The following is a 23967-nucleotide window of genomic DNA, read 5'->3' on the forward strand; positions in this document are numbered from 1 at the left end:
TATAGAGCACTGGGCCACAAATCGTTTGATATAACACGGGACACCCTACGAATGTGGGACAGAACTCAGACACTTTTGAACAGGGAATTCAATTCTCCACTAATGATTTTAAAAGATAACGCTTACTTTGCACCTGGGGAAAAAAAAATAGGTGGTAATTGGATTAGGAATAACACGGTACACTTAGGAGATATCATAAAAGACGGTGAGATAATGACATACGAAGAATTGAAAGCTAGAACAGAATATTGGAATCTCGATAGGTGGCATTACTCCGAGCTGCATCACTTTGTGCGGCATCTCCCCCATCCCTTACGGACGGGGGCGGAGTTGACACCACTTGAGAAGTTATGTCAATCGGAAAATTCCAAGGGCACAATCACCAAATTATATGGGATACTGGTTAAGATAGGAGCACGGGATGAAGCACCGTTTGTACATAAATGGGAAAGGGAGCTAGAAATCACGAGAGGGACTAACACTTTTCAGAGGATCATGCAATTAACACACTCCTCCGCAATAGATATACGAACAGCCGAGGCAAATTATAAGTGCATTTCGGGTTGGTACATTACCCCCGACAAAGCTAACAAGGTTAGAACTGATCAGTCCGCCGAGTGTTGGCGGGGATGCTCGGAGAGAGGAACGATGGCACATATTTGGTGGACTTGCCCGAAAATCCAAATCTATTGGGACACAATAATAAGTCAAATAAAAGAGATTACGGGTAAGGAGATAAAGAAAGACCCCTGGGTAGTGCTTTTTCATGGGAGTCAAGAGGGTATAAAAAAATACAAGCAGTCCCTATTACCACACCTGTTAAATGCAGCGAAGAGAATCATACCAAAAAGGTGGCAGGAAAAGGAAAGTCCATCCCTGTGGAATTGGATAGATGCAGTGGAGGAAACTTATAGGTTGGAAGAGCTTAAGGAAAGTCTATCAGAGATAAACAACGACTTTAAGAAAAAATGGGAAAAATGGAAGGAGTACAAAAAAACAGGGAGTTATGTAGAGAGTTTAAGAGTACGCTAATTCCTTCGATTCTGAGGATATGGGGTACAAGCGGCTTCGAAGCCCGATCGTTTAGACTGTTATTTTCAAATCTTACGCATTTTTTTTTTTTTTTTTTTTTTGGTAAAATTCCATAGACAGTTCAGCGATGGAAAAAGACAAGATCCCTGGGCGCCACAAGGGGGTGGGGGGGGAGGGGGGGGGGGCCTGTCTGCTTTATATGGTAGTGAAGTGTCGACATCCCAGAGGGGACATAAAACAATAGGAGCATGGATAAGATTCTTGCCCCTCGCCGGATGACGATACTTATACTTATTACTTGTGAAAATATTGTAATAAGAGTGGGAAAAAAAAAAAAAAAAAAAAATCTCTTTTGAAGCCTATCGGAAGTTACGGATACTTTTGCCTTACTTTGGCTATGTAAAAATACCACGCAATGATGCAAACCGCAAATAAGAGACGTAAGAAGCATCGATTCATGAGCTGGTCTCTAGAATTTGGTAAAGCTGAGGTGAAAAAAAAAAAAAAAAAAAAAAAAGAATACATATAAAGTTGCACAAGTATATTTTTCTATTGTTCCTATCCATATATATATGATGAATAATACTAAAGCCATTTTGGATCTTATTCTCTCTCTAAGAGGTTAATATCAAGTCAAAGATCTAAACATCGGTTTCCTGCCTTACAAGAAGACCTTGTTTTTCTGTATCTTTATCCCAGACCATAAATTGGAAGTTTTGACATCTGTAGATAAGGGTCTGATGAACACAAGCTGTTACAAGCTACATAAGTGTGGTCTTTGTACGATGAGACCAGAGTGGCTTATTCACAATCCCAGTGGAATTATATATATATCTTAAATAGTATTGTGTCTTTATAATGCCATAACAATACATGTGTATTAGTAGTTTATATATTATAACCTGTTAAGCACATAGACATTACTGGGGTCCCAGGTATAAGATCCTATAATAACTTCAAAGTATTAGACTGCTTTGATCACATTCTGGCATTAGTTTAAAGGAACTTTCCAAGGCATGTGTGCTGATCATAAAACCTTATCTCAATCATAAATGTAGGGGTTGCCGAAATGTCTAGGTTTGTTGTCATATTGTTTGACATATAAAATAATTTATGGTGTTATACCAGGCCAGAAGTCACAGGGGGTCGTAAGTCATGATTAACTCTAAATGACCTTAAAATTAGGAATAATTCCTTATACGCTACTGCCCCCTACAGGTTAATATTGGCATGGGTCAAGATGGTCACCCACCAAAACATATTGTCAGGTGACACCACCAGTCATGTGATAGGGAAATACACACCCACTTCTTTGGGAAGATAAAAGTGATTACACAAGACAGGAGAAGGGATCTCTGAAAAAGTCTGTGAGAGAGAGATGACCAAGCTGATCTCTGGAGGGCTGATGGCTGGAGCTGCTCTGATCTCTGAAGGAAGCTGGAAGGCAGAGAGTGACCACAAACATGTAAGGGGTTCACAGAGAATCCTTCATCAGGATTCTCACTTTCACTTCTCAATCAGAACTCTTATATACTGGTAAAGTATGATCTTACATCCTCTATGCAATAGGTAGTTTAAACAGATACCAACTGTGGCCACTCTATTATCTTAGCAAGTGTTAATTGTATCTGGAATATCTTTAACTGCAGCATAAGATTCTTCAGAGGCAATTAAAGAAGTAACGCATAGACGTACTGTATATAGATACTTGTTACATAAATCGATCACAATATCATTGTGAGTCCTAGTGAATGGCCTAATGTTGGGATATGTTTAAACAGGTGATGCCTTGTGTGTTAACCACTTCCCGACCGCTGCATGTACATATACGTCGGCAGAATGGCACGTACAGGCACATTGGCGTACCTGTACGTCCCTGCCTAGACGTGGGTCGGGGGTCCGATCGGGACCCCCCCCGCTACAGGCGGCGGTCGGGTTCCCTCGGGGAGCGATCCGGGACAATTGTTTATAGCCGCTCCGTCGCGATCGCTCCCCGGAGCTGAAGAACGGGGAGAGCCGTATGTAAAAACGGCTTCCCCGTGCTTCACTATGGCGCTGCATCGATCGAGTGATCCCCTTTATAGGGGAGACTCGATCGATGATGTCATTCCTACAGCCACACCCCCCTACAGTTGTAAACACACACTAAGTGTACACTAAATCCTACAGCGCCACCTGTGGTTAACTCCCAAACTGCAACTGTCATTTTCACAATAAAGAATGCAATTTAAATGCATTTTTTGCTGTGAAAATGACAATGGTCCCAAAAATGTGTCAAAATTGTCCGAAGTGTCCGCCATAATGTCGCAGTCACGAAAAAAATCGCTGATCGCCGCCATTAGTAGTAAAAAATATTTTTTTTATAAAAATGCAATAAAACTATACCCTATTTTGTAAACGCTATAAATTTTGCGCAAACCAATCGATAAACGCTTATTGTGATTTTTTTTACCAAAAATAGGTACAAGAATACGTATTGGCCTAAACTGAGGAAAAAAAAATTATATATGTTTCTGGGGGATATTTATTATAGCAAAAAGTAAAAAATATTGCATTTTTTTCAAAATTGTCGCTCTATTTCTGTTTATAGCGCAAAAAATAAAAACCGCCGAGGTGATCAAATACCACCAAAAGAAAGCTCTATTTGTGGGGAAAAAAGGACGCCAATTTTGTTTGGGAGCCACGTCGCAGGACCGCGCAATTGTCTGTTAAAGCGACGCAGTCCCGAACTGTAAAAACACCTTGGGTCTTTAGGCAGCATATTGGTCCGGTCCTTATGTGGTTAAAAAGACATTCTTGGCCAAATTACCAAGAACTGTCCACAGGACATCTTGTCCTTGCGTTTTAAGAAGCAGTAGCAAGAGATCTGTTTGTCATTGAGAAGAGATAATACAGTGTCAAGGTTATGTCACTAAGAGCTAGGAATATGCCTTGTCATATAATGTAAATATTATCTAAACATTCAACCATCGCTTATTTCTGATTATAGAAGCATATTAATGATTTGTTTTAACACAAATTGTACCTGATTTTAATAGTTGCACTATTCCTTTAGTTAAAAAAAATATATATGTTTTAAATATTCATTTGTATTGCTTGTCCTCAAAATAGCACGGATAAAATAATTTTGATATCTTATATGGTAGGAAAATTGTATATCTCCCAAAGCACAGATTTACATATTTTCATAATACAATAATATTTTTATAGTTCAGAATAAATATTCTGACGGTATGTGTAGGCTCTATGCAGAGATACGTCAATGGTTCTGACATAATGTAAATGGGAAAACTTTTTTCTTTCTTTTTCTTACTATGTATACAAAGAGCAACAACAAAATTAAAAATTAAATAAAAATTATTTGATTAAATAAAAAACAGTAATAACTCATAGCTTTGTCTATAATGATGTTGATGACAAAAATTACATAAAAAAGAGTGACAATTTGGCAAAACAAGATCTACATCAACACATCCAACGTGGATTAAGGGCAATGATATATAGGAAGACCAGATGATAATCAGGATGCCTACCTGCTTATGAGGTAATGGCAGGTTGGTGATGTCAGAGAGTGTGCATTGTGGGAAGAAGACTGTCAATACAATAAAATATCCTTTGTAAACTAGTTTGAAGGTCAATAGGAAATTCCATAAGACTTGCACACCAGTCTATGCTTGGCACAGAAGTGAATTAAAGCTAACCTAAAGGCAAACAGATAAATAACTACCTGACAAAATATTTTAATTTCTTTATAACCAGGCCTGGGATTTACACAGCTCAGTCAGACAGCACAGTCAGATAGATAACACAGATGAAGGAATACAGTGGAGTCCTCTGCCCCCCTAGCTGGACAAAGAAAGAGCAGCAGAAGACTGACAAGAGCATCTCTCTGCTCACTCTGCTTTCTCCCCGTATCAGCATGTTTCTGGCCAATACATTTGAATGAAGCATATCTGACTGGCTACCACTAATGCCCTGTATACACGATCGGATATCTGATGGAATCTAATCCGATGGATTTTTTCGTTGGATATCCGATGAAGCTGACTTTCATCAGTCTTGCCTACACACCATCAGTCAAAAATCCGACCGTGCCAAAATGCGGTGACGTAAAACACAGCGACGTGCTGAGAAAAATGAAGTTCAATGCTTCCGAGCATGCACACAGACGATCGTTTTTTTCTATCGGTTTTTTATCCATAGGAACATTTTAAAACATGTACTATTTTTTTTCACCGATTGAAAACAAACTGATGGGGCCCACACACGATCGGTTTGTCTGATGAAAACGGTCCATCGGTATGTTTTCATCAAACAAACCGGTCGTGTGTACAGGGCTTTAAAGTGCTGCTGCAAAAGGAATTGTATTTTAGATTTTAGCATAGTTATATTTTATTCAATCAATTAGGTTCAGTATATAAAAAGGTAATTTTGCAATAAAAGTTGTGTCATGTTAGGTTTGTAGACTGCAGAGGTTATGTGTACTTTAGGCATATGATCAACATTTTACCACATTTTCACAATCTGCTGTTTTTTTTATTTTTTAATCTGTAGATTCATTCTGAAAGTTTACCTTTGTCAGCAAACCAGTGAAACCTTCCATTAGTGACATGAGCCAAATCTTGTAGAACACGGATTGTGTCACTCCTGTCACTGATGTGATCAGAGCTGTCATCACCAATACTGAACAAGCAGACATGAAGATGCAAATCACAGCCAGAGGCAGCTTCAGACAAGTACGCAGACACTACATGCTGCAGGGGAGAGGAAAGAGCATGGTGTTAAATCAACTGCACATTACAGACAGCAGTTTGTTCTAGCAATCTACTAAACATACCGCAATACATAACGAAACCTTTCTGAGAAATGTGACATTGTACAGCTGGGAGTGGAATCATTTCGTATACAGTATTTATTAAATGTTTGTTGACCCTTTTTTCTTGCACAAGTCCCGAAATTGACTCATGAAAGATTTATGAGGGCTGCCATTGCAAGCCTTCTTCTGAAAATGCAAGATGCCTGACTGCTTCTGACAAAATCTCAGAACAAGCATGCTGTAAGTGAATGTTAGAAAAGCGTCCAAACTATTTATCTCTGTACTTGTTTTGGGTCAGTGACAGACAGCATTAAAGTCAAAGCATCAAAACTATAACCAGGAATCTAGAAATCTAGGAGAGTTAACAATCGGTGGCTTATTTCTGGAAATGTTATTTTTTTAAAGAATCATACTTACCTAGGTGGATGCAGCCAAGCGATCAAACTTTGCTGATTGCTCATAGAGCACTGAGAACCGAGTAGAGAGCCGGATGACTGCCAGGTGCTGGTTCGGGGTCCTTTCCCCAGCCTGGAGCGGCTATGTGACATCAGCCGACAGCAAGCTTCAGCCCACTGTCTGCTGAAAGCAGTTCACAGGAGTGCAGAATGAACAAACAAGCTTTGGCTGTACTTCTCCTTTAATCTCTCATGACAGTGTCCCTTTAAAGTTGACTTTCTGTGGAAACTGGAACATCTGCTTTAATATCAACTCTCTGCCCCCCCCCACCCCCCAAAAATAGAAAAAGAACTGCTTCTCCACATAAAAATAAATAAAAATTACTTCAGCCCTGACTGGTTCTCTTGCTTCCAGGAGGTTGAGCTGGGTGCTTGAAACCCCACAAGAATGTACTTCAGACTATTGAATGAGTACATTCTTGAGGGATGGCAGACATGCCTCCCAGAAGTGTAAGAAGGGGCCATGGTAAATAAATAAAATAAAATAAATTAGGGGGGGGGGACACAGTTTCTTGAGCAATGGCTTTTAAAGCCATTTGTGCTGGGGAAAGAAGGGACAGGGGCTGGCAAATAACCAGACCTTACAGTTTCCAGTCTGTTTTAAAGCATTTCGGCCATTAGCGGGGCGCATTTAACCCTCGCTAGCGGCCAAGAAAGGAATAAAACCGCCCACAATGCGCTGCTGAAGCATTGCGGGCGGTCTAGCCGCGCTATCCAATTGATTTCAATGGGCAGCAGCAGTGGAGGAGCGGTAACACACCACTCCACCGTCCTGCTAGCGCAACGCTCCAGTGTGAAAGCCCTCTGGCTTTCACACTGGAGACAATAGAGCAGCAGTTTAAGGGAGGATTTCAGTCGCTATTTTTAACGGTATTTTTAACCCTATAGCGCCTGCAATACGCCCTCAGTGTGAAAGGGGTCTAAATGAGCAGTTTACCCTCTTTCAATGTGGGCACAGAGCCACTGAGAGAAATAATTTTCAGACTTGTCAGATTTGGGCTTTAAAAAACACATTTATCAATGATTATACCTGCCCTTTTAGTTCCATTTTTAAGCCAACACATAAAAAGGATAGCTTTCCAGTAGACAAAATTCCTGAAAATATACAGCCTTGTCCAGTAAAGTCATCCAAAGAGCAAAGACAATGCTTAAAATACACTACATCACAGCAGCTGGTCACAGATGAGTATTTTCAAGCTAGTCTATAAAAAATGTAATTTGATTGGATGCCTAATTCTAGTAGTACCTTATTTACATTTTCATATACAGTAAAACCTTGGTATAAGAGCATTTTGCAAGACAAGCAAAATCTTTTAATACATTTTTACTTGATATACAAGCAATATCTTGATATAAGAGTAACGTCATGTCACAACTATATAAAAGAGAAGAGAGACGCCTCTGAGTGTAGCAATATGGTTACATTTAATGAAGGTACAACATTTAGCAACTCACATGGTTGATGATAAAAACAGGCACATCTAAGTATGCAGGGATCCGTGGTAAAGCTGTCCACATAGACCATCCTCCTCACAGACATCGACATCGTCCCTTCCACACTGTGCTCCACGAGCGGTTCAAGCCTTGCTTTCAGACCGCTCTACTGCAGGGTAGTCTTTCCGGCCACGATTGCAGACTGACAACGGTGAGAGCCGGCGGTGCAGAGGATGGTCTATGTGGACAGCTTTACTCCAGCTGCCTGCATACTTATGCCGGGTACAGACGAGAGGATTGATCCGCGGATACGGTCCGCCGGACCGTATCCGCGGATAAATCCTCTCGAGGATTTCCGCGGATTTGGATCCGATGGAGTGTACTCACCATCGGATCGAAATCCGCGCCGAAATCCCATCGCGATGACGTGTCGCGCCGTCGCCGCAAAGATGACGCGGCGACGTGCGCGACGCTGTCATATAAGGATACCCACGCATGCGTCGAATCATTACGACGCATGCGAGGGAGGGAATCGGACGGATCGATCCGGTGAGTCTGTACAGACCACCGGATCGATCCGCTGAAGCCGATTCCAGCGGATAGATTTCTTAGCATGCTAAGAAATTTTTATCTGCTGGAAATCGGTCGACCCGAAAAAAAAAATGCGCGGAAAAAGATCCGCTAGGTTGTACACACCAGCGGATCTATCCGCTGGAACTGATCCGCAGATCAATTCCAGCGGATAGATCCTCTCGTGTGTACGGGGCCTCAGATGTGTCTCTTTTAATCATCAACCATGTGAGTTGCTAAATGTATCTTCATTAAATGTAACAATATTACTACACATAGAGGTACCTCTTTTCTCTTTTATACTCTAAAGCTCCTGCTGGATTTTGTTTCTAAACCCCTTGTGGAGGCTTCCAAGAAAAGGCAAACTAGGCTTGCCCTAAATGGCTAAAAGCATGTATTTATTAGATTAATTACCGTATTTATCGACATATAACACACACAAGCGTATAACCTTCATTTTAAGTGGGAAGTTTCAGGAAAAAAACTTAAATTTTAAATAAAGAACTTTGAAGCAAAATAAGGGTCAGTGCCCATCAATGCCCATCTGCAGCCTCAAAATTGCCCATCATTGCAGCTTGATCAATGCCCATCTGCAGCTTCACAATTGCCCATCAATGCAGCTTGATCAATGCCCATCTGTAGCCTCACAATTGCCCATCAATGCAGCTTGATCAATGCCAATCTGTAGTCTCACAATTGCCCATCAATGCAGCTTGATTAATGCCCATCTCCAGCCTCCCCACAGCCTGATCAATGCCTACCTCGGGGAGTGGGGCGGGATCAGATTACATACAGCGAGAATTTCCTGTTTACTCTGCAGCCTCTTTAATACAAAGTCCCGCCTCCTGGACCGGCTTCTATGATAGACAGAACACTAGTCCAATGCTGGCCCAGGAGACAGGACTTTCCTATTACAGAGGCCGCTGAGTAAACAGGAGATTCTCCTGTATGTAATCTGACGGCGCTCGTCCTGTCCCCCTCCACGTTCTCTCCGAGGCAGCCCAAATTGCAGTATCGGCGTATAACACGCTCACACTATTTGCAACCAATTTGCAGGGTGAAAAAGTGAGTGTTATACACCAATAAATACAGTATATCAAAAATTTGAAAAACAAACAGTAAGATCAGTATCATGAATTTCTTGTTTGGTGATGGCACTGTGTTTTTGATATACTGCGTATCATTATGTAGAGTAATTTTGATACTGATCTTACTGTTAATTTAGAAATTTTTTGATATAAATTATTCTAATAAATACATACTTTTAGCCATTTAGGACAAGCCTAGTTTGCCTTTTCTTAACCGCTTTGTTACCCCACCTGGGGGCTGTACCCTCAGTTCTTTTTTGTATAATTTCTTATACTTCTTACTACTCTGCCAGTCTTACAACTCATTATCACTTTTCACTTACAAGGTCTTGATCTGGGAGACCACTAGTAAATAAATATATTCCCTGGGATTCTTCATCTTCTCTGTCATTGATGTTAAATTCAATAGCTCTTTTAATGGCACCCACAACATTTCTCCCACCCTCACACTGGAGGTTCAGGATCCACCTGGAAAACCAAAAACATATTAAGAATTATTCCATTAGCAGGATTTAGCACTACAAATTTAGAAAGATGTTTCTACATCGGTCAGCCTTGGGAAGGCAGCTTTCTATGTCTAGCCTAAAGCCACCTACTCACAATCCGAAAATCGGACGACAGATCCTGCGCTTTATTTTGCATGCTAGGTGCATATCGAACATGAAGAGTTTTTTTAAAGCAGGAACAAGAATTGTCTCTGGACAGCCGCACTCTGAACAAATTGTAGCCTTTATTAACCACTTGCTTACTGGGCACATATACCCCCCTCCTGCCCAGGTGAAATTTCAGCTTTCGGCACTGCATCGCTTTAACTAACAATTGCGCGGTCGTGCGACGTGGCTTCCAAACAAAATTGACGTCCTTTTTTCCCCACAAGTAGAGCTTTCTTTTGGTGGTATTTGATCGCCTGTGCGGTTTTTATTTTTTGCGCTATAAACAAAGAAGTGAGACAATTTTGAAAAAAATACAATATTTTTTACTTCTTGCTATAATAAATATCACAATTTAAAAAAAAAAAAACATTTTTTTTTCTCAGTTTAGGCCGATACGTATTCTTCTACATATTTTTGGTAAAAAAAAAAAAAAAAAATCGCAATAAGCGACTGGTTTGCGCAAAAGTTATAGCGCTTACAAAATAGGGGACAGAATTATTTTTTTTTAATTATTTTTTTTTACTAGAAATGGCGGCGATCTGCGATTTTTAATGGGACTGCGACGTTATGGCGGACACATCGGACACATTTTTGGCGCCATTCACATTTATACTGCGATCAGTGCTATAAATATGCACTAATTACAGTATAAATGTGACTGGCATTGAAGGGGTTAACACTAGGGGGGTGAGGAAGGGGTTAAATGTATCCCTGCTTAGTGTTCTAACTGTGTGGGGGGAGGGGGGGTGACTGGGGGGGTGACCGATCTGTGTCTCTATGTACAAGAGACACAGATCCGTCTCCTCTCCAGAGACAGCACCGCTGTCTCTGTGTAAAACGGCAATGAGAGATGATCTCATATGTTTACATATGAGATCCTCTCTCATTGGCCGCACAGATCGCCTCGCGAACGGCCACTCTGATTGGCCGTTCGCGGCGATCTGTAATTGGCTGTGTCCGAGGGACACGGCCAACACAGATTTTCCCCGCAGCGCGCTCTGGAGCGCGCGCGGGGAACGCCCAAAGGGGCGGCCGTCAATTGACGGCAGTTTGGAAATTGGGATCCGCACTGTAGCCGTCAATTGACGGCAGGCGGATCCCAAGTGGTTAAAAAAAAAGCATAGCTGTGACTAAGTAGTGCGGTCCTTCTTTTAATAAAGGCTACAACTTGTTTAGAGTGCGGCTGTCCAGAGACAATTCTTGTTCCTGCTTTGCTAAGTGCATTGCCTGCACCTGAGTTATCTGCAGTGGAGGATGTTTATCTGGGTTCCAACCTGGAGCGGCTATTCCCTTTTCTCAAGAGTTTATTAAAGTTATCAAAATTGTCGTACGACAGAATAAAAAAATCGGAAGTGATGTCATGTGTTGTAATGTATTTGTATTATATATGTAACGACAACTGTACTGATTAAATGAAAATCGTACGATCTGGTATCGTACAAGAGAATTTTTTTGGTGCTTGTCCAATCAGATTATATCAGATAAACTGTTGTGATTGGCTCTCGAAACCTCTGTATTAAAGATACGATTATCGTACGATCGCTTCAAAAGCGGTATTTTTCGTCCGATTTTCGGATCTTGTGTACGAGCCTTAAGGTGACCATAGATGGTACATAATAATCTCCCAATCCAGCTACAAAATCTGTGAGTCACAAGACATCACTGGACAAGATTTGTAAGGAAAAGTTGCTACTGGGGAAGTTGTTGTCTGTTTCCTTCCACTCTTTCCAGGTAAGCCGACACTAAACATGTCTGAAGTGTACCTTGTCCACTCTCTTCACAGGCTAAGCAAGAATGGCTGCACTATTGCATGTTTTTTAGGACCATTAAAAAGACACATAGGCCCAGATTCTCAAAGGACTTACGACGGCGCAGCGCCATGTACGCCGTCGTAAGTCCTAATCTGATTCTTAGAATCAGTTACGCATAGATATCCAATAGATCCGACAGGCGTAAGTCTCTTACGCCGTCGGATCTAAACTGAATTTTTTTTTGACCGCTAGGTGGCGCTACCGTCGAATTCCGCGTCGAGTATGCAAATTAGCTAGATACGTGAATTCCCGAACGTACGCGCAGCCGACGCAGTAAAGTTACAATGTTTACGTTAGGCTTTTCCTGGCGTAAAGTTGCCCCTGCTATATGAGGCGCAGTCAGTGTTAAGTATGGCCGTCGTTCCCGCTTCAAAATTTGAAAAAGTTACGTTGTTTGCGTAAGTCATCCATGAATGGGGCTGGACGTCATTTACGAAACCAATGACGTCCTTGCGGCGTACTTTGGAGCAATGCACACTGGGAAATTCCACGGACGGCGCATGCACCATTACGAAAAAACGTCAATCACGTCGGGTCACAGTAGTTTTGCATAAAACACGCCCCCCTGATCCAAATTTGAATTAGGCGGGCTTACGCCGGCCGATTTACGCTACGCCGCCGCAACTTACAGAGCAAGTGCTTTCAGAATACAGCACTTGCCCGTGTAAGTTGCGGAGGCGTAACGTAAATCAGATACGTTACGCCTGCACAATTTTACGCGGCTCTACGTGAATCTGCCCCATAGATAACAAAGTGTAAAAAGAGACTTTTTTTTCATTTGCTTGGTACAGCAATAATGTGTATGGCAGCCATGCAATTGTGTAATTTTCCAGTAGATGGCACCCCAATCTACAGGGAATTGCCTATAGCCATTTTCCCTTTTACCATAAGTGAGAGTTTATACTGGCATCCCCCCTGGGGTCTAACTAGGTGTTGCTCTCTATTAGTTAGGGACACCGCTCGTACTGTGCCACAGCCCTTTGTGAGTTTATCCCACCCTCCAGGACCCTACAGGTTGCTGGGCACCCTTCCTGTCAGTCATCCATGTTGCAAAAGGAGTATAAATGTCAGGGGGTGTTACATAGAGTGCTCAGTCATGGGAACACTGGTCTGCAGCCAAAAGAGATGCAGCCTGCACTGCAATTTGTACACTTAGCCTTTGGGGGAAGCCAGGTACTTATTCCTCTACTGGGAGGTAAAATTAGGGCATCGCCTTTGCTTGGGGATCCATTGACTCGATTTCTCTAAGCTAAATGGTATAGTCTCGCTCAATGGATCCCCACTCTTTAGGGATTACTTTGTAACTGGATTTCCTTTAAGTTACCAAACTGAGGTGCCATCACCTGGAGAGCGATTGCATGTACTGAACTCTGAATCAATAAATTGTTCAATAAAGCATCACAAAAGATATGCACCAGCCTTGGACATTATGCTAATCCTAGCCAATGTGAATTTCCCCTGGAACTTTCCTGTGCACTTTTGGGGATGTGTGGTCCCTAGCTGTAGACACAGGTTTGCATAAGCCATGGGATCTTGGTCAAGCCAGGCTGGGTGCCTTTAGGGACATCTAGAGGGGAAAGAGCCATTAAGGCACAAACCAGGAGCAGAACCTTGAAGGTCTTATCTTAAGGATTCATGTGACCCCCTTAGGGCACTACCCATTGCCGGGCTCAAAAGCATTAAAATGCATATGTGCTGCGGCTACCCTATTATGTAACAGCACATTATTAGGGAGATTAGGAGAACATGGCCAAGGCAGCAAAACAGCATGCTGGAACATCTACAGGACTATGAAGATTTTCTTACACAACACATTTCTAATTATTTATTTTTTTTACAGCAAGCCAGTTTCTAGTAGCTATAGTTCTGCTTTAACAGAGAGGAACCCAATATAACTATGTAATGGGGTCATAATACTGAGAAATTCATATAGCTATAATGCACCAGCAAACAGGTTGAGCATGAGAACAGTGGACTATTTTTCAGTGTTTCTAATAAGCCAGCTTTTGCACAAATGGACTTACTTCCAAGCACTTTGCAGATTTTCTGAAGTTGTGGGAACCATTCCTGGCTTCCAAAATTGGATCTCATTTCCAAATCTAAAAATCAAATATATTATACTTAAATTGTGCATACTGTTATCTAACATTTAGTTAGTTGGCAATACCCACCATTATATTTAGGCAAATTTTAACTGAAAAAATAACAGAAAGAATCAAGACAACCTACCAACAACACATTAGATAATTTCATGGTGTATACAGAAACTCTCTGCAGTGGATCGAAATTTGCCATGTGTGTGGATGGAATTCAGTGTTAAGTATGTGCTGGTCATACACGTGGCAATTTCCTGGCAATTTGAACCATTTTCAACCAAGTTTCATTCATTAAATCTGAACTTCAGGCAAACATATAACATACATATAGGGAGCTGTTTTAACTGTCAAATATTCAGTATTTTTGGCCACTGGGCCCTTTAGATTTACACAGCTTTGGCATATAGGGCGGGCAACCTGATTTTTCCTTTGCTCGTCCCCCACCCTGTGACTGGACAGTGAAAGGAGACACAGCACACTAATGCGCTTGTTTCTCTGTTACTCTGCTCTCTCTCCTATCAGCATGTTTTTTGCACTGCAGTACACCTGATTGGCTCTTCATTCTGCTTTTCACTTTCCCAGTCTGATTGCTGTTGTACAGAACATTTGTAAGAGGCTGATACCAGGTCAAAATTAAGGTACTTTAAACTGCATTAAAAATACACCTAATGATGTATAAATATATACAAAGATGCATTAATTTGTGCATTGTACATCTGCTTGGAGTTCAGCTCTAAAACAAACCAAATAGATCAATACAAGCTACTACAAACAATTTCAAACAAAACTATGAAACAGTCTGTACGGTGGTGGGTTGCCTTGTTTTATTTGATCAGTTTTGTGAATGTTGCCTATAAATTATATATACCGTGTTTCCCCAAAAATAAGCCTGGGTCTTATATTAATTTTGGCAACAAAAGACACAGTAGGGCTTATTTTCTGGGTAGGTCTTACCATGTAATGTGCTGTATTCTCTCCCCATCTCTCCATTCTCTCCCCCTGCCTGACAGGAATCCCCAGAGTGAACTGAGTTAAAATGCTTGTAAAATCAAATGATCCACTCTATTACAGTAGTATATAATGTACAATGTGTGTGTTTCTGTAATATAATTGTGCCAAATACCTTCGTTATAGCGCTGCTCTGCGCTTCTGTGACCCGCCGGAGCTCTTTTCCCCGCAATTATACTACAGAAACACACACATTGTACATTATATACTACTGCAATAGAGTGAATTATAGGATTTAACAAGCATTTTAAACTAGGGCTTATTTTCGGGGTAGGACTTATATTGCAGCTCTCCTGGAAAATAGCGCTAGGTCTTATATTCGTGGGAAACAAGGTATATGCCCAGTATAAAGCTGGTCATACGCATTGCAATTTTAAGTAAATTTCAACACCTTTCCATTAGGCAGTGCTCCAAATTACAGTCATTTCCATTAGCCAGTGCTCCACCCACTAATCAAGAAAAGAAAATCCAAAGCCAATTAGCTAGGTATTGAAAGACAAATGTCTCTGGGAAAAGTGGGCATCACCCCATCACTGAATATACCTGGACCTGCCAGCTGACAGGCAGAAGTGTTGCAATCTCAGTTTAGTACTTTTGATTTCTGAGAGAAGCGACAGATCAGTCCAGATCAATCTCATCATTTTAATAAGAACAGTTTGATAACAAAAAAAAACCACAATAATTAAACTAAAGTCTAAATCTTATTGAATTAACCCTTATATATTTACGGATATCCCCCAAGGCATTATCTATGGTTAATCTTAATCAACACATGTGGTAACTTACGATATAATGTTAAATAACTCTTTGTTTCCCATTTGTTCCTCCAGTAAAAGTCTCAGAGAATGTTGGATATGTATAATATGCATAGCATTCTCAACTGACGTGTCCACAAGCAAAATAACCCTGTAGAAAAATAGAAGATTGTGAAAGTATGCATGAGATAATATTATGGGATCCTATAAACTACTAAGCAGGCAAAGCAGAAATGACACTGTGAAACAGCCTCACACACTGGTCCTTCAATATGCATCTCTATGGATGACACCATGCATCTCTATGGATGACACCACTCTCATCAGAGTCTTCAGATCGTAAATGTTTTTTTTTCAGTTAACAAGTAGTTTTATTTAAACCCCTATTGAAAAATCTTTTGATTTGAATAGCCCAAATCAGGCTATATATAAGTTGGCATGACTTGATGGCAGGTATCTCCCTACAAGGAAGCCACATGACTCTGTGGCGTAACGCGTAGGGAGAAACACATACACGAATCTCCCAGATGATACCTGTTCATATTCACTGGAAAGGAAGCCATCGCCTTTTCTATAGGGAAAAATCAAGGGGTGAACTTTCCTGAGCATTTACTGTTTCTCAGAGATAAGTCTGGTTTTGAGTGGGGTTTGGTCAAGGAACAGACATGCATGCTGTAGCAAAATAAGTATGGACAGACAATAAAAGTTGGATCTCTAAGACATATCTTCTTATCGTCAAACTTAACCCAGAGTGGAGGGAAGAGAAAAAAAATAAAAATAAAAAATCTTGCTCCCACTGACCACAAATTCTGTGGCAATTCTTTCTCCAAATGACCACTAAAGCAGGGGCACTGTTTGCCATCACTGACCACAAATGCTGGGGCAGTTCTTGTGCCCACTAACTACCAATATTGGGGAAAATCTTGCTCCCACTGACAACCAATGCTAGGGCAATTCTTGCTCCAACTGACCACCAACGCTTGCAGATTAATCTACCCAATGCTGGAATAGTGACCACCTATGTTGGGGCATTTTTCCCCAAATTGTACTACAGGAATAGGGTGATTTAATTATGGTAATTATGGGAGAGCTTGGAATGTCTTTAGAACAGATTGTGTCAATGAAAAATGGTGTGCTCAAACATGAAAATGGTCTCTGCAAGTCGTTTGTTACATGTGAGCTCCTCTGACAGTCTCTTGCAACTTGTCAATAGTAATGGTGGATTGAAAGTAGGATTGGCTATCCCATTACTGAAATAAAGAGCTTATGTTAAAAAAACGTTTTTTCTCAAAGTGTCCCTATTTTTGATACTGACTTATAATAAGCTACTGCTGTTAAATCTTGCCTATTGAACCATATACTATTTAGCCTGTAAAGGAAAAATGTGCAAACATACCTAATCTAAGGGGGCCCCCAGTTCAGTCACATGATCTCCCCAGCGGCTGGCTTCAGGGGAGAGGAGAGAGCAGCATTAATGGCTGCAGTGCCTGGGTGGTGATGTCACCCATAGGCGTACTATGGAGCATCCATTGTCTGTGGTCCCTCCTCTCCCCTGAAGCTGGTTCTGGGAGCAGATTACATGACCGGATGGAAGTACCCTTAGATTGGGTATGTATAAGTGCCTTTCCTTTACAGGGTAGTTAGTATAGGGCTTAAAATGGGGGTGAGAGTAGATTTAGGCATAGATAGCTTTAGAATGGACTAATAATTGAAGCTGTGGCTCATTTTTACAAGGCAATCTATAGTACACATGTATGGTCACCTTACGGCACTGTAGAAAATAAAATACTATGCACACATACATACCTTTTTTCACAAATAGTTCCCCAAATTCTTCTACTTCCTTTCGTAAGCCAGTCTATTCTTTTTTCATAGGTCTGAGCGACTTTTGCTAGCTGTTTCTGTGTATACACATAGTAAAGACCATTAAACTACAAGTTTGTGATCTATTGTTATGAATATTTTGTAAAGACCTTTTCATCTTTCCTAGCAAGATTGTTCCTGCATCTATGGACATACAAACTAAATTGTATTATTCAAATAGGTAGCTTAGCACCAACAACAGAGGATGATTTAGGCCCCGTACACACGACCAGTTTCCTCGGCAGAATTCAGCTTCCGACCGAGTTTCTGGCTGAATTCGGCCGTGTGTACAATTTCGCCGAGGAAGCCGACGAGGAGCTCGACGAGGAAATAGAGAACATGTTCTCTATTTCCTCGTTGTTCTATGGGAGCTCTCGGCCCGCCGTGCTCCTCGGCGGCTTCAGGGCTGAACTGGCCGAGGAACTCGATGTGTTTGGCACGTCGAGTTCCTCGGCCGTGTGTACGGGGCCCAAGACTCGTCATTGGATGTGAAGCTTGAAGTATAGCTAAACCTAAAAAACAAAAATGTAATGTAAGGCAACTTACAAGAACTTAGGTCAGGTGCCATCATTAGTATTCTTTTATCTTTTATTTTACCTGCAAACACACTTCCTGTTCCTGGGTGGCTACACTTACTCTTTCACTGTATCTATGGAGAAAGCCATGGTTGCCACCCAAGCTGGACATCAAGTAAGTCTTCCTCTTTTGAGCTCCATTACACGGGGGATTAGTAGTTTACCAAAGATAGATAACATTGTTTTTTTTTTTTTTCACAAGAAAAAGATAACATTGTTTTTCTTCCAGTTCATCTTACAGTAAAGCTGGCCATAGAAGGATCAAGTTTTGGCAAGTTCAGCAGGGAGCGTCCAAATTTCAATCCAGGTCTGTCCATGCATGCTCGATAGAATTAAATCGTTAGATCGCCTTTTGCTGAACAGGCTTGTTGGAAAATGTTGCTTGATTAGCCAGCAGCATGTCTATTGGCTATATATAGCTTGTGTGGATGGGGGAATCTGTTAATTTTTTTTCGTTCTGTACGCTGGCTGACAAAAAGAGAGTAATATATGGCAAACTTAAAGGGGTTGTAAAGGTAATTTTTTTCCCCCTAAATAGCTTCCTTTACCTTAGTCCAGTCCTCCTTCACTTACCTCATCCTTCGATTTTGCTTTTAAATGTCCTAATTTCTTCTGAGAAATCTTCACTTCCTGTTCTTCTGTCTGTAACTCCACACAGTAATGCAAGGCTTTCTCCCTGGTGTGGAGTGTCAGGACTCCCACTAACACACAGCTCCTTTCTCTATCTGCAAAGATGAGAGTGTCCTGACTTGCCTGCTCGCCCCCTCCCCCCTCAAGAGGCTTTTTCCACACCAGGGAGAAAGCCTCACATTACTGTGTGTAGTTACAGACAGAAGAACAGGAAGTGAGGATTTCTCAGAAGAAATAAGGACATTTAAAAGCAAAATCGAAGGATGAGGTAAGTGAAGGAGGACTGCACTAAGGTAAAGGAAGCCATTTAGGGAAAACATTTTTACCTTTACAACCCCTTTAAGTGACAAGGGCATAGTTATCTTTGTTATCTTAGTTATCTTTTATTTTCAGATGAGGATCTTTGCACAATTTTAATTTCAACAGCTATCCTAATGAGAATAATATTGGCTATACACAGCAATTTGATATATGAAATGTACAGGAATGGGATCGATATCCATATTCAATCGCTTTTGATAAAATGTATATAATTTTACATTTCAATTTGATCTTACTTAATAAGATCTGTACTGTACTGAAGACTACATAGAAGACTTTTATTCACAGTTGGCCGAATTCTAGTGGTTAGTTGAACTCAAGGATGGTAGACAGGGATACCATTTGTATTTGAATGGACGGTTTGTAAAAAAAAATCATCCATTAGGCCGGGTACACACGGACAAACATGTACGGTGAAAGCGGTCCGTCGGACCGTTTTCACCGTACATGTCTGCCAGAGGGCTTCTGTACGATGGTTGTACACACCATCGTACAGAAGTCCGCGCGTAAACAATACGCGGGGCGTGTCCGCGGTGTCGCCGCGCCGATGACGCGGTGTCGCCGCGACAATGACGCGGCGACGTGGGCGGCCTGCCTTTAAAATGCTTCCACGCATGCGTCAAAGTCATTCGACGCATGCGAGGGACGGCGGGCGCCTGGACATGTACGGTAGGTCTGTACTGACGACCGTACATGTCCGAGCGGGCAGGATTCCAGCGGACTGTTTTAAAACAAGTCCAGGAATATTTGTCCGCTGGGAAAAGGCCCGGCGGGCAAATGTTTGCTGGAATTCGGCCTGCTCGCGCCCACACACGACCAAACATGTCTGCTGAAACTGGCCCGCGGACCAGTTTCAGCAGACATGTTTGGTCGTGAGTATGGGGCCTTAGAGTTCATGGATGGGAGAAACTGTTTATAAAAATACTGACTTGGTAATCATCACCAGCAGATACGAAACACTACAGTATTTGTAGGTGCCCCAGCAAGCATGGGAAGGCAGAAGGGTACTCTGTTCTATAATGGATAGCTCTGAATCCACCCCCGACACACTGCCTGCGCAATTAACAGCACTGCCTGCAACTCTCCACCTCCCCCAGCATCATTAGCCTGAAACATTCAAGGGAGAAGAGTGAGATGCCAGCGCCTAGTGTGCAGAGTCGGAGACATGACTACTCTGAGCAGATGTAAAATACAGCATGGGAGCACACTAAAGAGTAGGTAGGTTTGTCAAACACAGGATATTTTACATTAATTTACCAGCAATATATACCGAAGGGTCTAGTCTGTACTAAATGACAATTGCAAACAATGCAATGCACTGCACCCCGAGCCCACCCTCTTTTAAAGCCTATTAGAGCCTCTGGCCCGGATTCAGATACAATTGCGTATCTATCGGCGGGCGTAACGTATCTCAGATACATTACGCCACCGTAACTTAAGGCGCAAGTTCCGTATTCAGAAAGAACTTGCGCCCTAAGTTATGGCGGCGTAGTGTAAATGTGTCGGCGTAAGCCCGCCTAATTCAAATGTGGATGATGTGGGCGTGTTTTACTTAAATTAATTGTGACCCCACGTATTTGACGTTTTTTACGAACAGCGCATGCGCCGTCCAGGAAAGTTTCCAAGTGCTCATGCTCCAAATTACACCGCAAACTGTCAATGCTTTCGACGTGAACGTAACTTACGTACAGCCCTATTCGCGAACGACTTATGTAACTGACGTAAAATACGACGCTGTTCGCGTGTTTCCGACATCCATACCTAACATGACTTACCCCTGCTTTATGAGGGGTAACTTTACGCCGGAAAAAGCCTTACGCAAACAACGTAAAAAAATGCACCGGGCGGACGTACGTTTCTGAATCGGTGTATCTACCTAATTTGAATATTCCTCGCGTAAATCTACGGAAGCGCCACCTAGCGGCCAGCGTAAATATGCAGCCTAAGATACGACGGTGTTAGAGACTTACGCCAGTCGGATCTTAGGGAAATCTATGCGTAACTGATTCTACGAATCAGGCGCATAGATACGACCCCGCACACTCGTCTCTGAACCCGGGCCTCTGGCTCTAATCACGTGCTTAAAAAAAAACACATTAGAATCCATGTGCATGTAGATTCGGGGGCCAAACGCATGGATAGGGAGCGGTGCCCCTGTGCCCTGCATTACAGGCCACCACTGCCCCCTCCCTCTTTCCTCACTCTCTCCCCTCCCTCTTTCTCTTTCCCCCTACCTTTCTTCCTCTCCCAAGTCCTCGCCCCCCCAATCCCCTTCTTTCTTTCCACCTACTCTCCCTTCCCCTCACTTCCCCCTCCTACCCCCCCCCTATTTTTTCCTCCCTCTCTCTTTCTCTCCCCATCTCGCTTCTCCCTCCCCAACTTCCTCTCCCTTTTTTTTCTCTCTCTCTCTCGTTCATTGCCTTAACAGTTACATGTTTTATTGAAGTTTTCCTCAATGTACTGTAATGGAAGAGTTTCCTTTTGTAGGATTTGTACCTACTAGTGATATCTATTGCTATCGATATTGTTTCATGCCATTAATATTGCAGTGGAAATTATAAACAGGTCTGCAATGTGCACAATAAACAAACAAAGAAATTAATAAAAGAACCATCAAAGACTGTTAAAGATTTTTCAGTTTGTCGAAGGTTCTCTTAATTTATAAGGCTGAAAAGGGGACACTACCTGATATTCATACAACAATGGAGGGTCTACATGAATGTTTTTCACTGTGCCATCATGCCATTCAAACTGCATCATTGCCCGCTATAAAAAGGATACAAAAATAATTAATAGTTTTATGATAATAGTATTGCTTTTGTATTATGCTGTATGTTATACAGTTAGCATTATTAGTAAAATTAGTCAAGCAAACCATTACGCACATTACATTGATAAATTGTTCAAACATTTGGACATTTAAGTATTGCCCTTTACACACGATCGGTTCATCCGATGAAAACGGTCTGATGGATTTTTTCATCGGATATCCGATGAAGCTGACTTTTATCAGTCTTGCCTACACACCATCAGTTAAAAAAACGATCGTGTCAGAACGCGGTGATGTAAAACACAACGACGTGCTGAGAAAAATGAAGTTCAATGCTTCCGAGCATGCTTCGACTTGATTCTGAGCATGTGTCGATTTTTAACCGATGGATTTCCCCACAGACGATCAGTTTTTCAACCATCAGATCATTTTAAATTTCACCGATGGGAAAAAAACGATGGGGCTCAGTGGCGGAATTATAGGGGTCGCTGAGATCGCAATGGCGACCGGGCCCCTTGCTGCAGGGGGCCCTTGAGGGCCCCCTGTACTCTTCGATAGAAGGATCGGCAGATGAGCGGCAGGGGCGGCTGAGATGAGCTCCTCGATCGTCAGCCGAACTGTGCAGGGAAGGAGCTCGTCACATGAAAGTAGTGTGTGCTCTTTGTCTCCCCCTAGAGTGCAGTACCCGGCAGGAAGAGCCAAGGTAAATGTCTGCCGTTTTTTTTTTTTTTTACCATCTATCTACTGTATGTGTGTTTATATGTGTGTGTGTGTGTATGTATGTGTGCATGCATGTGTGTGTATGTATATATGTGTGTGTGCATTTATGTATGCATGTATGTTAAAGCGGTTGTATACCCACTGTCATATATATATATATATATATATATATATATATATATATATATATATATATATATATATATATATATATATATATATATATTTTTTTTTAAACCTGAAAAGCAAAAGCCATAATCAGCTAGTATGCACCGCATACTAGCTGATTATGAAATACTTACCTTGTAACGAACCTGGCCCACGCCGAGGGAGATGTCATCTTTCCTCGGCGTGTCTTCCGGGTATCGCCGCTCCAGCGCTGTGATTGGCTGGAGCGGCGATGTCGTCACTCCCGCGCATGCACGCAGGAGACTTCTCTCCGGCAAGGTCCGGCGGCTGCCGGCCCTTTAGCCGAGGATCCCCGCTGCGCATGTGCCAGTCAGCAGCGCATTGCGGGGGGAATATCTCCTAAACCTTACAGGTTTAGGAGATATTCTTTATACCTACAGGTAAGCCTTATTATAGGCCCTTATTATAGGCTTACCTGTAGGTTAAAGTGGTAGTACAGAGTTTACTACCACTTTAAGGTGACCAGATCTTTAAAAGGAAATCCGGGAACATATTTTTTTTTTTACTAGTAATGATGGAAATCAGTGACTCTCTGCCCGTTGCCGCCACCGCCCGCCTAACAGCCTGTCAAGTCTCACTCTCTGGGCCCCGGCTAATACTGGGTGGGGTGCGGAGGAAGATCACTCCGCCAGGGGAAGGCAAGGAGATAAGCAGGCAGGCAGCAGGCCGGGGCTTGAGCCAAGGCAGAAGAGGCATAATCATCAGAAAGGAGCACAGATAATGGAAAAAAAATGACACCCCCCCTAAGCTAGTAGGAGCGGCGGGTGTGTAATTCAGATTTTTTTTTCTATTCTGCACTGACTGTCTTTGAAATTGCCCAAGCCCCTGTTTAAATCCAATCCAGGGACAAAACCGGGGACAGACTTGGTCAGGGGAAAGTGTTCTCAATACAGGGGCTGTCCCCAGAAACCGGGGATGTCTGGTCACCCTAATGTGTGTGTGCATGTATGTATGTATGTATGCATGTGTGTGTGCATATGTATGTATGTGAGTGCATGTATGTGCATATGTTTTCAGTGGCGGTGCGTCCATAAGGGTGCATGGGTGCTGCCCCCTCTCTCCAGCCACCCCTCTATGACTAATGGATAGATTCATGCATAGCATGAACCTATCCATGGTCACCGCTGCCACCCCATATTTAGATGTCCGGCCCCTTTTCGGGCGCTGGGTGCCTGAATTAC

General features: G+C 42.1%; 1 protein-coding gene across 1 annotated transcript in view; it reads right to left on the minus strand.

Annotated features, from left to right (window-relative positions):
- VWA3A (von Willebrand factor A domain containing 3A) overlaps positions 1-23967 on the minus strand; it is a 135281-nt gene that overhangs the window by 42495 nt on the left and 68819 nt on the right. Inside the window, exons 15-20 of the mRNA XM_040356839.1 lie at positions 21793-21873; positions 17525-17619; positions 15750-15869; positions 13884-13958; positions 9719-9863; positions 5606-5786 (exon numbers count right to left, since the gene is read on the minus strand). Of these exons, the coding sequence (XP_040212773.1) occupies positions 5606-5786; positions 9719-9863; positions 13884-13958; positions 15750-15869; positions 17525-17619; positions 21793-21873 (697 nt within the window). The remainder of the gene's footprint in view (positions 1-5605; positions 5787-9718; positions 9864-13883; positions 13959-15749; positions 15870-17524; positions 17620-21792; positions 21874-23967) is intronic.

This window comes from Rana temporaria, chromosome 6 (assembly GCF_905171775.1).
Source record: "Rana temporaria chromosome 6, aRanTem1.1, whole genome shotgun sequence".
Classification (NCBI taxonomy): Eukaryota; Metazoa; Chordata; class Amphibia; order Anura; family Ranidae; genus Rana; species Rana temporaria.